The sequence below is a fragment of the Camponotus vicinus genome, unplaced genomic scaffold (genome assembly GCF_025532165.1).
Source record: "Camponotus vicinus isolate PSW18456_S1 unplaced genomic scaffold, iyCamVici1.0 SCAF_2, whole genome shotgun sequence".
Taxonomy (NCBI): Eukaryota; Metazoa; Arthropoda; class Insecta; order Hymenoptera; family Formicidae; genus Camponotus; species Camponotus vicinus.
The window spans coordinates 22,297,278-22,315,587 of NW_028141956.1; the positions used below are offsets into that span (position 1 = coordinate 22,297,278).

The 18,310-nt window shown below is 36.2% G+C and overlaps 2 protein-coding genes across 2 annotated transcripts; both read right to left on the bottom strand.

The window, feature by feature from the left end:
* Positions 1–6,751: 6,751 nt before the first annotated feature.
* LOC145967204 (uncharacterized) lies at positions 6,752–11,067 on the bottom strand. Its single transcript, XM_083091860.1, has 7 exons — positions 10,633–11,067; positions 8,560–8,941; positions 8,240–8,498; positions 7,707–7,920; positions 7,368–7,601; positions 7,035–7,217; positions 6,752–6,952 (listed from the first exon to the last, which is right to left on the bottom strand). The coding sequence occupies exons 1-7, from the start codon at positions 11,065–11,067 to the stop codon at positions 6,752–6,754; spliced, it is 1,908 nt and encodes a 635-aa protein (XP_082947986.1).
* Positions 11,068–12,760: 1,693 nt separating this feature from the next.
* Positions 12,761–15,822, bottom strand: LOC145967205 (uncharacterized). The gene is made up of 4 exons (XM_083091861.1): positions 15,172–15,822; positions 13,738–15,070; positions 13,498–13,629; positions 12,761–13,383 (listed from the first exon to the last, which is right to left on the bottom strand). The coding sequence occupies exons 1-4, from the start codon at positions 15,820–15,822 to the stop codon at positions 12,761–12,763; spliced, it is 2,739 nt and encodes a 912-aa protein (XP_082947987.1).
* Positions 15,823–18,310: the final 2,488 nt, after the last annotated feature.

Here is an 18,310-nt window from a genome sequence, read left to right on the forward strand (position 1 = left end):
TTTATCAAAGTTACAAGTTTTTCGGCCATACATAAGTTTATTTGATAATAATAGAGAAACATCATTCAATGATGTTTCTTTTATAGCTAAAACTATCGGCGGTTTTGATGAAAATGGTTTAAAAAAAGAATGGATTGCTTTACCATTAGATTTTACAATAGAAGAAAAACAAAGCTTTTCCAAATTAAATTTCGACAGCATGTGGAAAAAAATTTTACAAAATCAACATAATAATTTTGCTAAATATCCCAATTTAAAAAAGGTTATAAGTACTATAAGATCTCTTCCAAATTCAAATGCCGATCCGGAAAGAATGTTTTCTCTTTTGAATAATTTAAAAACGAAAAAACGTAACAGTTTTTTGTCAACTACTGTAAATGCTATTTGTGTATTTAAATCGGCATTAAAAACGAGGGGCGAAACAGCTATAAAAATGAAAATTGATAAAAAGCATTTATCTCTTATGTCAGCGGATAAATTATATGCTACCGCTACTAAGAAAAATAAAAGTATTTTAAGATTACATGCTGCAGATACTGACATAGCTGGCCCCTCATCTCATTAATAATAAATTTATTAAAGACATTACGCTTGTATAAAACATCTTGTCTGTCTAACAGACACCATACTTGCAGAAAGCAAGAATATAAAAAAACATCTTGTGTGTGTGTGTGTGTCTGTCTGTCTGCTGTCTAACAGACACCATACTTGTAAGAAGTAAGAATATAAAAAATATCTTGTCTGTATAACAGACACCATACTTGTAGAAAGCAAGAATATGAAAAACATCTTTTGTGTGTGTGTGTGTGTGTGTGTGTGTGTGTGTGTCTGTCTGTCTGTCTGTCTGTCTAACAGACACCATACTTGAAAAAACTAGATTATAAAAAATATCTTGTCTGTATAACAGACACCATATTTAAAATATAACAAAATAATGCAATGTGGCATAATAGGGCTTCAAGCGAAGGTCCACATGAAAAACCTAACGCGCCATTGGTGATACCTCATGGGTGGTATGGCATATATATATATATATAAGCTGTATCAGAGAAACATATCGATATATATATATATATATATATATATATATATATATATATGCTCGATATGTTTCTCTGTTACAGCTTTTCTTTATGTTTTATATTTTTGTTACAACTGTGTGGTAAATATGTATAAATATGTATATATAAATAATATATTTATAATATATATATATATATATATATATATATTTTTTTTTTAAATATATTATACGTTTATATATATATATATATATATATATATATATATATATATATATATATTTATACATATTTACCACACAGTTGTAACAAAAATATAAAACATAAAGAAAAGCTGTAACAGAAACATATCGAGCATGTATCGAGATATTGAGGAGCGAGCAGCGTCGCGCGTCGCCCGTCGCTTTCGTTGCCTGCTTGATAAGAAGGAGACAGAAAACTGTATTCTGTCCTCTTCTTCTATCCGAAGCTAGCCGAAGCGCCGAGCTCACACGTACGCTTACGCTCACATCTCCGTTACTCCCTCCACTGCGCGTTGCATGTTGCTTGCGGAGAAGATCTGGCAGCTTTGCTCTAGGGACGAAGACTGAAGTTTCGTAAGAGAACAAGAACAACGGAACCCTGGTAAATACAGCAACTCTGAATTTGTAGTCCTTTACAAAGCGATAGGCGCAGTATAGAGGGACTTTATTGAACAAATCAGAACGAAAACCAGAATCAATATGAGCAAAGTAAAGATTCTAAAGTTTATCAATTAAGATATTGGGTCTTGTGGCAAATGATTTGAATATAAATTTGTGAGCTAGTAGATCCGACCTAAAATGGGCGGGACCGACACTAGATTCAGCATATACAACATTGCATGGTGTGGAACGCCTAAGGCTGATGCAGTATATCAAAGTTCTACGCGAAATACGCTTTAGGCTCTCCGTGAGACTCTTATTATGGAACGGGAAGAGGAAAGAGGTGTAGTCGGAGGTTCCCCTGATCATGGCTTTGTATATATTTAACAATGTTTTAGGGTTGGAACCCCATCATACTCCCCTAAGGAATTTAATAATGTTGGCCAGCTTTCCGCATTTATTAATGATATGTTTAGCGTGGAGTTGGCCTGTTAGATGGGGCTCCAAGAAAATCCCCAGAAACCTGCAAGAAGGTACGGGGTAAATGTTAATGTTCTCTAAGGAAATAGAGAAATTCAGGGGGTTGATCCCTTTTTTAGTAAAGATCATAAGGGCAGATTTGGGAGGAGAAACCACCAGACCTCTGTTCAAGAGGAAGGTCGAGAGAGCACCTGCAGTCCGCTTAAGCGACAACCGGGAAGGCTCGAGATCCGGAGTAAGCCTCCGCTACAATGACTTTCGAGCTTTGACTATATACCTATGCACAGTATATACAGTAGCGCAACTCTCCCGATTTTGTGTTGGCCAAAACGGAGTGCGCATGCGCAAAATAAGTAAGTTGGTCAGTAATGCCATCTGAACTTCTATCTCGCTTACTCTTTCGTATTCATTCTGCTCTCTCTCTCTCTCTATCTCTTTAGCTCATGATACAATATTAAGGGTGCGTTCCGATTTACGCATGTAACGCATAGACTACATTACTGTTGCGCAGCGCTTCAAAATCGTTCCGTTTTATCAATGCGCATGAAGCGCTTTAATTATTCGGAACGGTATCTGTGCATTCTGTGCGCTAATACGATTTTAAAATGGTAAAATAATAAAAAAAAATGAAAATAGAATAAAATAATAAATACAAATAAAATAAAAAATAAATAATAAATATAAATAAATATAAATATAAATATAAATAAATAAATAATAATAAACATAAATATTAATAAATATTAATAATAATAAATATAAATACAAATAAATAATAAATATAAATAAAATAAAATAATAAAATAATAAATCAAGGTAAAATAATATATTAATATTAGCTTGGCTTGCTTTCTCCATATCATTTTTATTTAAAAACAAAGTTATTATTTCATTAGTCTCTTCAATTAAAACTGGAAATTCATATAATTGTTGTTTTTTCATCGTCACAAAGAATCTGTTATCCGTTATTGCGTTCCGAATTACGCATGAAACTCATAAATCGCATAAACGCATCAACGCATCAACTGCCTCAAGTCGAGAGTAGAGGCAGTCAATGTGCTGGAAGTCTGGAAGGAGTGCTAAGAATTTAGTACGATTAGTACAATCTAGAGAATTCTCAGCGCTACTAAAGCGCTACCAATGCGCGCATTGGTTAAATCGGAACGATTTTCTATGCAGTCTACGCGCTTCATGCGTAATTCGGAACGCACCCTAATTCAAAATGTATTTTAATGTTATTTTAATTTTATTTTAATGTATTTTAATTTTAAATTTTAAAAAACATATAGAATAAATTGTTAATAATATATCTAAAAAAGAAAAACATAAAAAAAATAAATAATTGATATAAACGAAATATATTACATGTAATAAAAAATAGAAAGTAAAAAAATAAAATATATAAAAAATGTTAAATACTTTTATGCTCAAGAAAATAGAAATTATAATTATTAAACTATATAATATTATAATATAATTATATTACATAATCAATTATATTAAATAATTAATATATGAAATTAAAGTACAATTATACTAATATATTATACATATACATAAAATATACATAAGCATGTATAAATAAATATTTTATTGTTTAAAGTTAAAAAATATAGAGTAATGACAGGTAGACATTTAATTGGGCATTTAAATGTGTGAGAGAAAGCAAAAACGGAAATATATTAGTATAATTGTAATTAGTATAACTGCCCATACAGCACCGAAAGATTGCAAAAACGTTGCATAGACCTAACATTGAAACATTGTAATATTGCATAGAAGTTGCGAAATGTTTCTGCAACATTACTGCAAGCTTGCAGCAACGTTGAAATGTCCGTCCTCAGAAATATTACAATGTAAGATTGTAAGTTACGGTGCAACGTATTTGCAATATTAAAACGCGTTTTGCTATTGCAAATGTAGACCGTTTTAAATTTAATAAATAAACTTTGAAAATATAAAGAAATGTTTAAGAAAGATAGGAAAAAAAACATTTACCGCCTTTGAATAAAAATATCTATTAGTGTTTTTTATCAAATGTGTCTTATTAAATATTTATCTCAATAATATACATACAATTATTTTACATACACTCGGTGCCAGAATATTTTAATACGTGCAATAAATGAATTATTTCCCATTTACCGATTCAATGAAGAAAAATCTGTTTAATATTCTGAATCCCAACGAGAGATCTAGATTATTAAACAAATTATTTGTTTAATGATCTAGATCCCTTATTAGGATTCAGAATATTAAATAAATCAAGTCAGTTTATCAGAAATTTAACTGACACAAGACAAAAAATATAATTACTACATTAGTCCTTTGTAGGCCTTATATCCACTTTAGATGAAAATTCGAATACGAGTTAGTTAAGTTTGGTGTCGCCACATAGCAGCAAGTAAAGAAACACATGTTATACATTTTCGCTATGTTAAAATGTTGCTGCAACATTGCCAAAGTAATATTACAAAATAATGTCTCTGCAATATTTCTGCAGTATTACACTGCTATGTGCAATGTTGTAACATTCCAGCAATGTTGATGCAAGCTTCTGTGCTGTATAGGTGTACTTTAATTTCATATATTAATTATTTAATATAATTGATTATGTAATATAATTATATTATAATATTATATAGTTTAATAATTATAATTTCTATTTTCTTGAGAATAAAAGTATTTAACATTTTTTATATATTTTATTTGTTTACTTTCTATTTTTTATTACATGTAATATATTTCGTTTATAACAATTATTTATTTTTTTATTTGATGTTTTTCTTTTTTAGATATATTATTAATAATTTATTTCTATATATTTTTTAAAATTTAAAATTCAAATACATTAAAATAAAATTAAAATATAACATTAAAATACATTTTGAATTAATATTGTATCATGAGCTAAAGAGAGAGAGAGAGAGAGAGAGAGAGAGAGAGAGAGAGAGAGAGAGAGAGAGAGAGAGAGAGAGAGAGCAGAATGAATACGAAAGAGTAAGTGAGATAGAAGTTCAGATGGCGTTACTGATCAACTTACTTATTTCGCGCATGCGCACTCCGTTTTGGCCAACACTGAAATCAAAGGTGCCGACAGGAAGTTGCGCTACTGTATATACTGTGACCTATGAGGAAATATATCAAGTGGTTTGTTGGATAAAAATCAATAAAAACTCATTCAAAAGGCTAATATGAACCAAAAGCGTTGAAGTTCGACACAAATAAGCTACAAAATAACAAATTAATAATGCAAAATTAAGTAATCATAAATAACACATCGAATATTCTTCAAAAAGGGACATAAAGACATTAAATCAAAGTTCAGAGTAAATAAAAGCGTAGACGTTTCGATCCTCTCTGGATCATTCTCAATGCCGAAAACGACAAAAATCATACAATAATATACAAAAAACGCAGTCAGTACAATGTCCGATGTAATAATGTCGAATCGCTATCATACAATGTTAAAAATTTTTGGACACTACAATCGAATGAAATTATAATAATAAAAATTATATAAATAGAAATTATATAAATTAAGTAAATTATTAATAAATTAAGAAATTATATAAATAGAAATTATATAAATTAAGTTTTGTAAAGGAAAATTGCTTAACCACATTGGAAATGTTCGAGGGGCCGCGCGTCACTCACCAGCGCTCCAAAACGCAGATCGGAGTCGTGTGTAAAAAACGACACAAAAATTCGTCGAAATCGTTCATTCCGATGGTACAAGCAAAGAATGTATAAATATACTGCGGTGACCCCGAAAAAGCAAAACCAAATAATTATTAATTTTGCAACTTTATAATGTCCAAAAGCACAAGCGGTGGAGATCTGAAATAATAAAAAAGAACAGAGCAACACGCATTCCCACAAACAAAACCAAGCAACAAAGCAAACAGAAAGTTAAAAAAATAATAATTAATAAAGCATTATGTACTGTTGTGCCGGGAGCGACACGGGATGTTGCCGGGATAACTCGATAGAGGCCTCGAGACCAACCAATACTATAAGGTCGGGAAAAACAGTAGTCAATTCACCTTGTCTATATTATCAATAATTTATTCTTAATAGAAAACTGAGAGAGCGAGACTAAAAAACAATGCCACTCTTGTCTTTTTCGCCATCTTAACTTGTACAATTCTGGCGCTTCTTGCGGTCATGTAGGTAATTATTGCGTAATACAGGAGCGTCTTAAACGTACATCTTTATCATCATACGCTCAATAACTTATCCTAGGAATATAAATGCTTATAAAGAAAAAAATCAATAATTTATTACATGAGCCACAAACGGCGCATACATCGGCGGGCTTGAAAGGCTGGACTTTCAATAAAAACATAAACATGTTCCAATATAAATAAAGCTAAGATTCTTCAATAGGTAGAACGCATATCTTTGGTAATGTTCTTTGGATAATTCCGGTTTAAGTTTTTATAGTAACAGTACGAATTAATCCATCCTTTCCAGGAAAGGAACTTCGGTTATTCTGCCCAAACGCCATTGAAGTGGAGGTGTAATGTCACGTATTAACACCATAGCATCGACCTTGACGTTTTCATTAACATTTTCAGATTTCCATTTTGTTCTCTGCTGTAATTGTGTAACATATTTTCGCGACTAATGATGCCAGAAATCCTGCTGCATCTTGGTAATAAGCTCATAACGAGTCAAGCGATTCGAGGGTACATCTGAAACATCATTTTCAGGAAATGCAGATAAAGAGGAACCAATTAAAAAATGCTCAGGCGTGAGCACCTCGAGCTCGCTAGGATCCGACGAAAGTGGGACCAGAAGGCGCGAATTTAGACATGCTTCAATCTGACAAAATATAGTGTAGTTCTTCGAAACTGAGACTAGTATCTCCGATCACGGCTTTAGCATGTGTCTTTGCAGATTTTACTGCAGATTTCCACAGCCCTCCTACATGTGGAGAGTGCGGTGGAATAAATTTCCATTCTATTGACTGATCTGCAGCGTAATTTGTTACCTTTTCTTGATGGGCTTTACTTGCTAGTAAGTTACCGAATTGTTGCATAACATTATTGGCACCCACAAAATTTGTACCGTTATCGGAGTAAATAGTCTTGCATCGACCTCAGCGTGCTACATATCGCTTAAGTGAATTTAAAAATCCTGAGGTAGTCATATCGGAGACTATTTCAAGGTGAACAGCTTTGGTTGCTAAACAAACAAACAAACATAAATAAGTCTTTGTGATTTTATTTTGCGATACCCTGATCGTGTATGGACCCGCATAATCAACGCCTACATTTGAAAAAGGCCTACGAGGAGTAATTCGATCCGCAGGCAAGTTCCTCATTAATTGTGTCGGACTAACAGGTCGCAACCTAAAACTAGTGACGCATTTTCTTAAAACACTACAAATCGTACCTCGCGCAGAAATTATCCAGTATTGTTCACGTATTGAGGCCAATAGAGCCGACGGTCCGGCATGTAAATTTCGATGCTGAAAATGCAATATAATTAATTTCGTTAACGGATGTTTCGTAGGTAGGATAATCGGAAATCGTTTTTTGTACGATAGCGGAGCGTTTCTCAAACGTCCACCGACCCTTATAATTTCATCTTCATCAATAAACGGGTGAAGGTCGAAGAGACGACTCCTTGGGTTAACAACTCGTCTGTTTTTTAAATCGTTGATTTCTTGCTTAAATGAATGTCGTTGTACGAGTTTAACGAGCATGTTAATTGCGTGTTGTAATTCTTTGATAGTTAGAGGTCCAGTTTGGAGTTTGTTTTTCGTAATTGAGGCCTTCATATTGCTACTAAAACGAAATATATGCGCGATTATGCGCTGTAACTTTCGCAGAAACGAATATCTCGTGAAAAACTCTTCAAGTGTCACTGTGGTGGGAAATGAGAAGGAAGATGTTCTTACTTCATGAACCGGCGGGCATGCGGAGATAGGCCAATTTGATTCGTCATTTTTGAGCCACTCGGGACCACCAAAGAGTAGACTTGATTAGCTGATTAGGATTACTTCCACGTAATATAACATTCGCAGGATTGTGCTCGGATCTTACATGTTTTCAACGACTCTTGTCAGTTGTGTCTTGAATCTCTGTTACCCTGTTACGTACAAACTCCTTCCATTGATATGGTTGGCCACTTATCCATGCAAGTGTCACGCTAGAATCGCACCAGAAATGCGTACTGTTGATTTCAATTGTTAGTGCAGTTTTCATCTTTTTGTATAGTTGAGAAAGTAACAGAGCTCCACACAATTCCAAACGGGGCAATGTAGTTGGCTTCAGCGGGGCTACACGTGATCTCGCACACAACAAATGAACGCTGGTGACACCTAAGGAATCTGTTGATTTTAAGTATATACATGCTCCATAAGCTACGGTAGAAGCGTCGCAAAATCCATGTAATTCAATATAATTAGGATCAATGCATAGTACATGTCGTGGTACTGTGATTTGATTTACTGCTGCGAGGCTTTTTTGATATTTCATCCACCTTGATGTCCATTGGAAGGCCTTCATCCCAGCCTAGTTGTAATTGCCATAAATGTTGGAGAAGAATCTTGACCTTAATCGTTGTCGGCCCAATAAATCCAAGAGGGTCAAATAATTGTGCGACGAATGATAGAATTGCTCGTTTTGTTGGTCTTTGTCCTTGATTGGTGATAGATACCTTGTAGTGCAGCCGGTCGTGATCCGTGCTCCATCGTAACCCTAGGATTTTCGTCTCTTCGCCGATCGTACAGACACTTGACGTGTTGCTGTCTTCTCCTTCATCTAATACTGTTACGGCAATAACTGTGTAAAGAGTAATAATTACCTAATTTAGTTTGTTAATTTAAGAGAAGGAGAAAATATAAGGGATCTTACAACTGCAACAAATACAGACAAATAATACAAGGTTTTAGTCATACAAATCAGATATACAAATAAAATAAAATCATACAATATAAAAAAGACTTACGTATATCTAATTCTTTGAATTGAGTGGTTTAATAAACGCAATATTCACTAGATAACAATAAAGAAAAAGAAAAGACAATAATATTATAAAAATAATCAAATATTAATAATAAGACTTAACTAAGTAGAATGACGAGTAAGTGTTCAATTTATTAATGAGTATAAATAATCATTCAACGACTTGACACATGATCCCAAGTATCAAATTATGTCTTTGTCTTAGAAAATAGTAATTAAAAACAAATCAATATACTTCACAATGGATATTCAAATTTCTTGTTAACGTATGAGTTACCTGAATTATTTGAGTTAGAGATACTAAATGTGAAATGTGTAATCCAACTTGTAAATGATAAAATTGACTGATATTGTGTATGTCACTTAGTCCATTCGTCGTGTTATGTGCTCGAAATAGCTCGTTGTGAGGGAGCTTAGAGAACGCGGGAGCGAGTGAGTCGAGAGGAATCGAAGAGGAGACAAAGAATAGTCAGCTGAGTCGCGCTTAATTTTATAGAACGTAACACTTTAATAGAATAAGAATTATTTACAAAAAAAGATTAAATAATAACGTCTTTCGTTCATGCGATTTGCGTATCGCGATACCGCAATATAAATCAGCGAGCACCTGATAAAAATCCGCTAGCAACGGAACTGAATATTCGAAAAATCGCGAGCAACGAGATTACGTGTTTTCTAGCCGTGATACTTTTGGAAGTGAGTGCTCGATTTTTGAGGCTGCGTTTATATAGGCTTTGTCCTTCAAGAACGATCTGGATTTTTTATGAAAATAACGTATTTCCGATTATATTTTTTATTGTCATGATTTGCCGTTTTGATCATTCTCAGAGGACAAAATTGTTATCGCGGGCTCTTTTAGGCAATTCGCGGTGGCTGCCCATGATTGGCGTCACCGATACGCCAGTGGCGTATCGGTGTGATGCGATAGGCGCTAGGTGACGGCAAGTATAGAGCTCGCGATTTGCCGGCGGTGCTTGCCTTCTATACGTCACTGACGTGCCAAAATATAATTGCGGGTAACGTAACTTTTTTGCTTCGGCTTAATTCTTAACATTATGCATCAAGAATAGTCGAATGGCCGAATGGTCGAACTCTACTGTTGCTTTCTATCGTGACTGATCTTATGATATGAGAAGAGCTCGTTGATATAGATGATCGGCCTTAATAGTCACCTTCGTGATTGAGAACCGATCAAGAGATTCGAAGAATCTCACCTTTGTGAAAAGTCTTATTGCACAATAAAATCAATTAATATTGCACACACGAGAACCGTGACTAGCCACGGCCGTAACAAAGAAAAGAAGAAGGAGGAACAAAGAAAACCAGAAGGCCGACTCCGTCCCCTCCTCCTCTAGTATCTGATAGTGGCGCCGCGCGGTGATACCGGTTGGAAAATCCGGCCGTTCGGTTGATGCGCGCGTCATATGAATTGAATGATCTCGTAACATTCCCCGCCTGCCTTCGTTGACCGGGGTTAACGAATATGACTCAAGATTCTGTTCGTTCGATAGGTAATGGGCACAGCTTTACGATAGGACGTTTGAGTACAGACGTCTGCGTGCGGACTGTAATAACTCTAACGTGCCCATCTGCTCCGGGATGAACGTCTATAATTCGGCCGAGAGGCCACTTAGATGGCGGATACCGTTCATCCACAACCAGAACAAGTGAATCTTTTTTCAGAGATGGTACTGGTTTGTTCCATTTGGATACATCGTGAAATCTCTGGAGACATTCCTTCGACCACCGTGACCAGAACGTGTCCAGCATTTGTCTAAGTAACTGCCATCTAGACAACCTAGAACAGTTAACAGTGTTTAACATAGATTCAGGTATGATTGTGGGAGCACCTTCAACTAAAAAGTGGCCTGGTGTTAATGCTGAGAGATCCTCAGGATCATCTGAGAGAGGGCTCAAGGGTCTCGAATTGAGAACTGCCTCTATTTGTGTTAACAAGGTGGTCATTTTTTCGTAAGTGAGGAGCTGATTGCCTACGATGCGTTTGAGATGATACTTAACCGATTTGACTGTAGCCTCCCACTTTCCTCCAAAATGGGGAGCGCTTGGTGGATTAAAAATCCACTGTGTACCATCGTTTGCGAGTAATGTTGATAACTTCTCTGACTCTTTCGATGAGGACGAAAACAAGTTCCGTAGTTCTTTGTCAGCTCCAATCAGATTAGTGCCGCAATCACTTGAAAGTGTTGAACATATATCTCGTCTAGCTGCGAAACGTTTATACGCCGCAATGAAGGCGTCTGTAGAATAGTCTGTCACTAATTCAAGGTAAAAAGCAGAGGTTGAGTAGCAAACAAATACGGCTATATAGGCCTTGTACTGTCGTGCATTTTTTCCTTTCCAGGTCTTGATAGAAAATGGCCCTGCATAGTCCACACCAGAATTTAGGAATGGACGTATTGTAGGATTGACTCTTTTCGTTGGAAGTTGGCCCATAATCTGCTGTGCTCTTTTCTGTCTGTACCTTGTGCAGATAATGCATTTAAGGATGAAGGACTTTACTGGAATCCGACCTCCTACTATCCAATAATTTTGTCGAAGATATGTCAAAGTGATTTGCGTCTCTCCATGTAGGGTTTTCAAATGTGCATCTGAAATAATTAAACCAGTAAGTAGTGACTGTTTGGGTAATATTAGGAGGTGCTTAGAATCTTCAGGTAAGCTCGAATGTTGAAGACGTCCCCCAATTCGTAGAAGGTCGTTTGTATCTAAAAAAGGTATGAGGCGAATCAACGGACTGGACTTGTGTAACGTAGCGCCTTGAGAGAGAACGTTAATTTCCTGCTTGAAGTATATTTGTTGAATGTGTTTAATCCAAAACATCCGTGCTTTGTCGATCTCATAAACGGTTAATGGATTTGTCAGTGAAACTGACTGTCTAAATCGCGCCGCGGCTCTCATGCACATAGCTGTAATGCGTAGCAATTTCTTGAGATCTGAATATCGTGCCAGTAAATCCCAAGGTTGTAAATTCTGACAGGATGTTACTGTAGTAACCTGAGTTGGACGCTCTTCTAAATTATCTGATGTCGAGACGATGTAAGATTCAACAGGTCAAGTGTCGGGGGATTGAGAAAGCCACGTGGGTCTTTCCCACCAGCAGGTAAAATTGCTCAACTGTGAAGGAGACACTCCTCTCGTAGCAATATCGGCTGGGTTCTCTTTTCCAGATATGAATCTCCACCTTGCTTGTGGTAGAGTCTCTTGGATATAGACTACTCTATTTTGAACGAAATCTTTCCATTTTGATGCAGGTCCGTTTATCCACGTTAACGTTACTGAGGAATCCGTCCAGAAAAACACTGAGACTCCTTTGAGATCTAAAACTTCAAGGATATGAGAGATTAACTTAGTAAACAGTACTGCACCAGATAATTCTAGTCTTGGTATGGTCAGTCTTTTTAACGGTGCTACTTTAGTTTTTGATACGATCAACATAGTAGTGGAATTTGTTTCAACATTAGTTGTTCGGAGGTAAACCGAAGCTGCAAATGCCTGCTGAGAGGCATCGCAAAAGCCATGAATTTGAATATGATGATTTGGTTTACTTCCAATCCATCGCGGAATGCTAATGAAATTAATGTCTGTTAACTCTCTCAAAAATGTGACCCATTTGTCGGCATTATAAGTTGGTAATGGATCACCAGTCTAACTTTTGAGTCCGTAATTCTTCTATAAGAATTTTAGCTTTGATAATGATAGGTGATAATAAACCGAATGGGTCGAATAATTTTGCTATAAGACACAACACAGCTCGTTTAGTAATGGAATGACTTGTTGGAGAATTGAAGATAAAATGAAACGTATCAGATTGTGGCTGCCATTTTAACCCAAGAGCTTGGACACAAGAATTTCGATCGATGAACTTGGATGATTCATTATCTCGGATATTTCTTGGTAGTGAATCAAGTATTGAATCCAAATTACTTGTCCATTTCTGCAATTGGAATCCGCCTGCCATGCATAGCTGATTTAATTGTACGATTTGTGCCTTCACCGCTTCAGGTGATTCTGCTCCTCCAAACACATCGTCCACATATCTGCCTTTAGTGAGGCAAGGAATGGCGAGAGGATAATTCATTTTCTCATCTTCCACCAGTTGCAGGATTGTACGGAGTGCTAAGTACGGAGCGCAAGCCATTCCGTACGTTACTGTTGTCAATTCGTATGTATCGAAATGATCTTCCAACGTTGACCATAATATTCGCTGGTGTTTCCAGTCCTTTGGATGGACATTGATCTGGCGATACATCTTTTCGATATCTGTTGAAAAGACATATCAAAACTGTCTAAACCATATAAGTACGTCTAGTAATTCGAGTTGTAATTTACGACCCGTATGAAGAATATCATTAAGAGAAATTCTTGATGTTGTACGGCTTGATCCATTAAATACAACTCTAAGCTTGGTAGTCGTATTATTTTCTTTCCACACGCCATGATGAAGTAAGTAAAAATTGGGTTGAGGTTCAGGTTGAGTGTCGTCTATCAACCTCATATGATGTAGATCTTTATATTCAGTCATGAATTTTCAATAAGCGTGAGCGTAAATTATATCTGATTTGAATTTATTCCATAGAGATGTCAACATCCGTGAAGCTTTATGTCGTGAATTACCTAACTCTTTAACAGGTTTCTTAAACGGTAGACATACCACGTAACGACCTTGTGGGTCTCTTGAGTGTGTGTCTTGAAAATGTTTCTCGCAATCTTGCTCTTCTGGTGATAGGGAGGAACTCTTATTGATAGATACTTCCTCTAGTTCCCAAAACTTACGGAGCACATCATACAATTGTTGATCCATAGAGACATGGTAACTCTTGACCAATAATGATGTTCGTTTTGCCGAAATCGGGCCAGAAATAATCCACCCAAAGGCAGTAAGCTGTGCGATAGGAGAGTCAATTGGTCCTTTCTTTAACCCCTCACGGATGATCTGGTGGTATACATCAGCTCCAATTATCATATCAACAGATAATGGTTGTAGAAAATGAGGATCTGCCAAAGTTAATCCGTTAAGATGTTGCCAGTGTTGCATATCAATTTGAACCGAAGGAATTGCGTTGGTAAGCTTGGTTAGAATATGTGCTGACAATTCAAGTTGTTCCGCGTTTTCATAAATAGCAGACATCTTGAATGATGTGAAGCCATGCGTTTTACAAGACGACTGTCCTCCAACTGCAACCAAAGGAATCCATGATTGCGACCCAGGAAGCCTTAAAGTCTGAACTACTCTTTCTGTTATTAAAGTAACCTCTGAGCCTTGGTCAATTAATGCTCTGATCTGTGAGGTACTTCCTTTCTGATTGATGATGACAACTTGAGCTGTTGCTAACAACACACATGAGGTAGCATGATCTGAATTAGTATTCAAATGTAAGACTTGAGAAGAACCAGCTTTTGTGACAGTCTCCTGTGGTGCAGTAGCTTTTGTTGAATCAAGATGGTTTTCCTTATCTAAGCTGATTTGTTTATGAATGGTGGTATGATGTTTTCGACCACACTTTATGCACCGTTTAGTTGAACGACAATCTGAAACTCGATGAGCTCCCAAGCAATTATAACAGCGTCCGTGTTTTGTGAGGATTGAGTAACATTGTTGAGTAGTTCTTGATATGTATTGTGGACATCCACCTAGATAGTGCTTGGAAGAACAGATGACACATGAAGATGAAGACTTGTCACCAATGTCCTGATTCTTAGCTTGAAAGTGTGATTTCAAGGTGTTTTGTTGTGCTTTCGTCTTAATACCGCGAGATTTCTCAAAGGCTTGCAAGGAGAGTAATCGCGTGACTAAAAATTCACAAAATTGTTTCCACGTAGGCGGTTCTTTGGCAGAACCTAGATGTTGTTCCCACGCTCTAACAGAGTCAGAGTCTAAGCGTTGTACAGCTAAAAATACAAGGAAATCATCCCATTTGTCCACGGGCGTTGTAACGTCTCTAATGTTCTAAAAATTTGCATAAGATTTGTATATAAGTATTCAAGATCCGTTGCTGATTCCCTTGTCATTCTTCTCAACGACAGTAAAGCTTGTATGGCAGCGTTGACCAAAAGGCGTTTATTTTCATAAAAGGAAATAAGATCGTTCCAGGCCTGTTGAAAGTTATCTGCTGTTAATGCAGTATTTTTCAATAAATGAGATGCCGTACCTGTCAAACTGGCTTTTAAATATTGCAATTTTTCCACAGAACTGAGCGTAGTATTTCTGATGATAATAGATGAAAATAAGTCCTTAAACGACAGCCACTCCGATGGCGCACCATTAAATTTAGGAAGATCGATCCGAGGTAGTCTTGTGTGATGAAAGACTGATAATTGGTTTGCTGTGGACTGAGACAGAGATTGAGTCGATGACGTGCCTTCTCTCAATTGTTCTTCTGAATCAAGATGAGAGTTCATTCTGTCAAGACACTCTAAATAACGTTCGTAAGTCACAGAGTGGATATTGTCAGTAAAGTAAGTATGACTCCGTATGAGTCCTTGATCAGAAGCGCTAAGCTGATTAATTGATATCATAATAGCATCATGGATTATTGAGAATTTGTCCCAGTTATCATTGAGTGACGTTAAGCGAGCATTAATCACACGGGATGTGAGATCAGCTGTTGGAATTTTACTGAAATTTTCTAAAGATTGAACGATGAGCGTGCTTAAAGAGTGTTGTTGTTCCAGGCGACCTTGTATGTGAGAAATCCTCATTGTGAAGTATTTGATGAAGATTAGATATGATGGCAATTATAACTCTCCCTCAGATTGCACTGTATTCGGACTAGATCCGGCTCGAAGGACCAAAAATTATGTTACGGCAATAGTAACTGTGTAAAGAGTAATAATTACCTAATTTAGTTTGTTAATTTAAGAGAAGGAGAAAATATAAGGGATCTTACAACTGCAACAAATACAGACAAATAATACAAGGTTTTAGTCATACAAATAAGATATTCAAATAAAATAAAATCATACAATATAAAAAAAATTTACGTATATCTAATTCTTTGAATTGAGTGGTTTGATAAACGCAATATTCACTAGACAACAATAAAGAAAAAGAAAAGACAATAATACGTATAAAAATAATCAAATATTAATAATAAGACTTAACTAAGTAGAGTGACGAGTAAGTGTTCAATTTATTAATGAGTATAAATAATCATTCAACGACTTGACACATGATCCCAAGTATCAAATTATGTCTTTGCTTAGAAAATAGTAATTAAAAACAAATCAATATACTTCACAATGGATATTCAAATTTCTTGTTAACGTATGAGTTACCTGAATTACTTGAGTTAGAGATACTAAATGTGAAATGTGTAATCCAACTTGTAAATGATAAAATTGACTGATATTGTGTATGTCACTTAGTCCATTCGTCGTGTTATGCATCAAGATGGCCGAATGGTCAAACTCTACTGTTGCTTTCTCTCGTGACTGATCTTATGATTTGAGAAGAGCTCGTTGATATAGATGATCGGCTTTAATAGTCACCTTCATGATTGAGAACCGATCAAGAGATTCGAAGAATCTCACCTTTGTGAAAAGTCTTATTGCACAATAAAATCAATTAATATTGCACACACGAGAACCGTGACTAGCCACGGCCGTAACAAAGAGAAGAAGAAGGAGGAACAAAGAAAACCAGAAGGCTGACTCCGTCTCCTCCTCCTTTAATATCTGATAGTGGCGCCGCGCGGTGATACCGGTTGGAAAATCCGGCCGTTCGGTTGATGCGCGCGTCATATGAATTGAATGATCTCGTAACAAATACCGTTCGTGAATTCGATTTCTATTTTTGTAACGAAAATAATGCTGATTGTAAAATATCTGTTTTTCTTCGTAGGAGTTCTGTAACTGAAGATCCTCCTGTTATGAGATCGTCTACGTAAAAGTCTCGCTTGATAATTTCACTGGCTTCAGGAAACTTGATGGCATTTTCGATAGATAATTGTGCCAAACATCTTGTTGCGAGGAATGAGGAAGGTCCAGTTCCATACGTTAATGTGTTTAATCTATAAGTTGCTGGAGGTGCGTTCACATCCGCTCTCCACAAAATCCTCTGAAGATTTCTATTTTCTGGGTTGACCGATATTTGTCGGTACATCTTTACTATGTTCGTTGTCATCACATATGCGTGTTGTCGAAAGCGTGCTAAGATGTCTACTAGCTCATGTTGGATGACTGGCCCTACCATCAATATGTCATTTAATGATTTCCCTGATGTTGTACGACTTGAGGCGTCGAACACAACTCTAAGTTTTGTCGTGCTTTTTTCTTCATTCATCACCGCATGATGTGGCAAATAACATTTCGTTATTTTGGGATCTTCTTCAATTTTGCACATGTGTTTTAACGCTTCGTATTCCTCCATGAATGTCGTATATCTACCTTTTATGAGTGGATATTTTGCGAATTTACGTTTTATTGCTCGTAATCGCTTGAGAGCGTTATCGTAAGACTCTCCCAACTGACTTGGGTCCTCGCGAAAAGGGAGTCGCACTTTAAATCTCCCAGATGGTAATCTTTTATGAGTTTGCTGGAAATCCCTTCCACACGCCAATTCCTCTTGCGAATGAACTTGACCCGTCTGTATGTCTTCAATCTTCCAAAAACGTTGTAATTGATCTTGCAGATGATTTATCTTGGAGAAACCACAGAATTCTCGAGTTATTGCTTGTTGAATTTTAGCCGTATAAGGGCCGCCGATTATCCATCCTAATTTTGTTTTTTGCATGACCGGTTGATTTTTACCATTTCGAATTTGTTCTGCACAAATTAGATCCCAAAATACTCCAGCGCCTAAAAGTAAATCTACATTTTGCGGAATGTGATAAGACGGATCAGCTAAAATAACATGGTTTAGAATCTTGACTGATTGCGCATCGAATGTCATGAGCGGGATTTTATTCGTGATTTCGTTAAGTATAGAAAATGATAATTTGATTGAAAAGGCGTTAAACCTTGACTTAATGGTAGCGTTTGTAGCTGCAGAAATGTGTGTTACGGATTGAGCTATTGCTCCAATTGAATGACAAATTTTTCGTTTTGGAAGATTCAGCTTATCACACAGTGCCTGAGACATAAAATTTGACTGTGAGCCATTGTCTAAAAGGGCTCTAGCTTTTATTTTATGACCCGCGTTGTCTTCAACATATACGATTGCCGTTGACAGTAGAACATGTGATGGTTG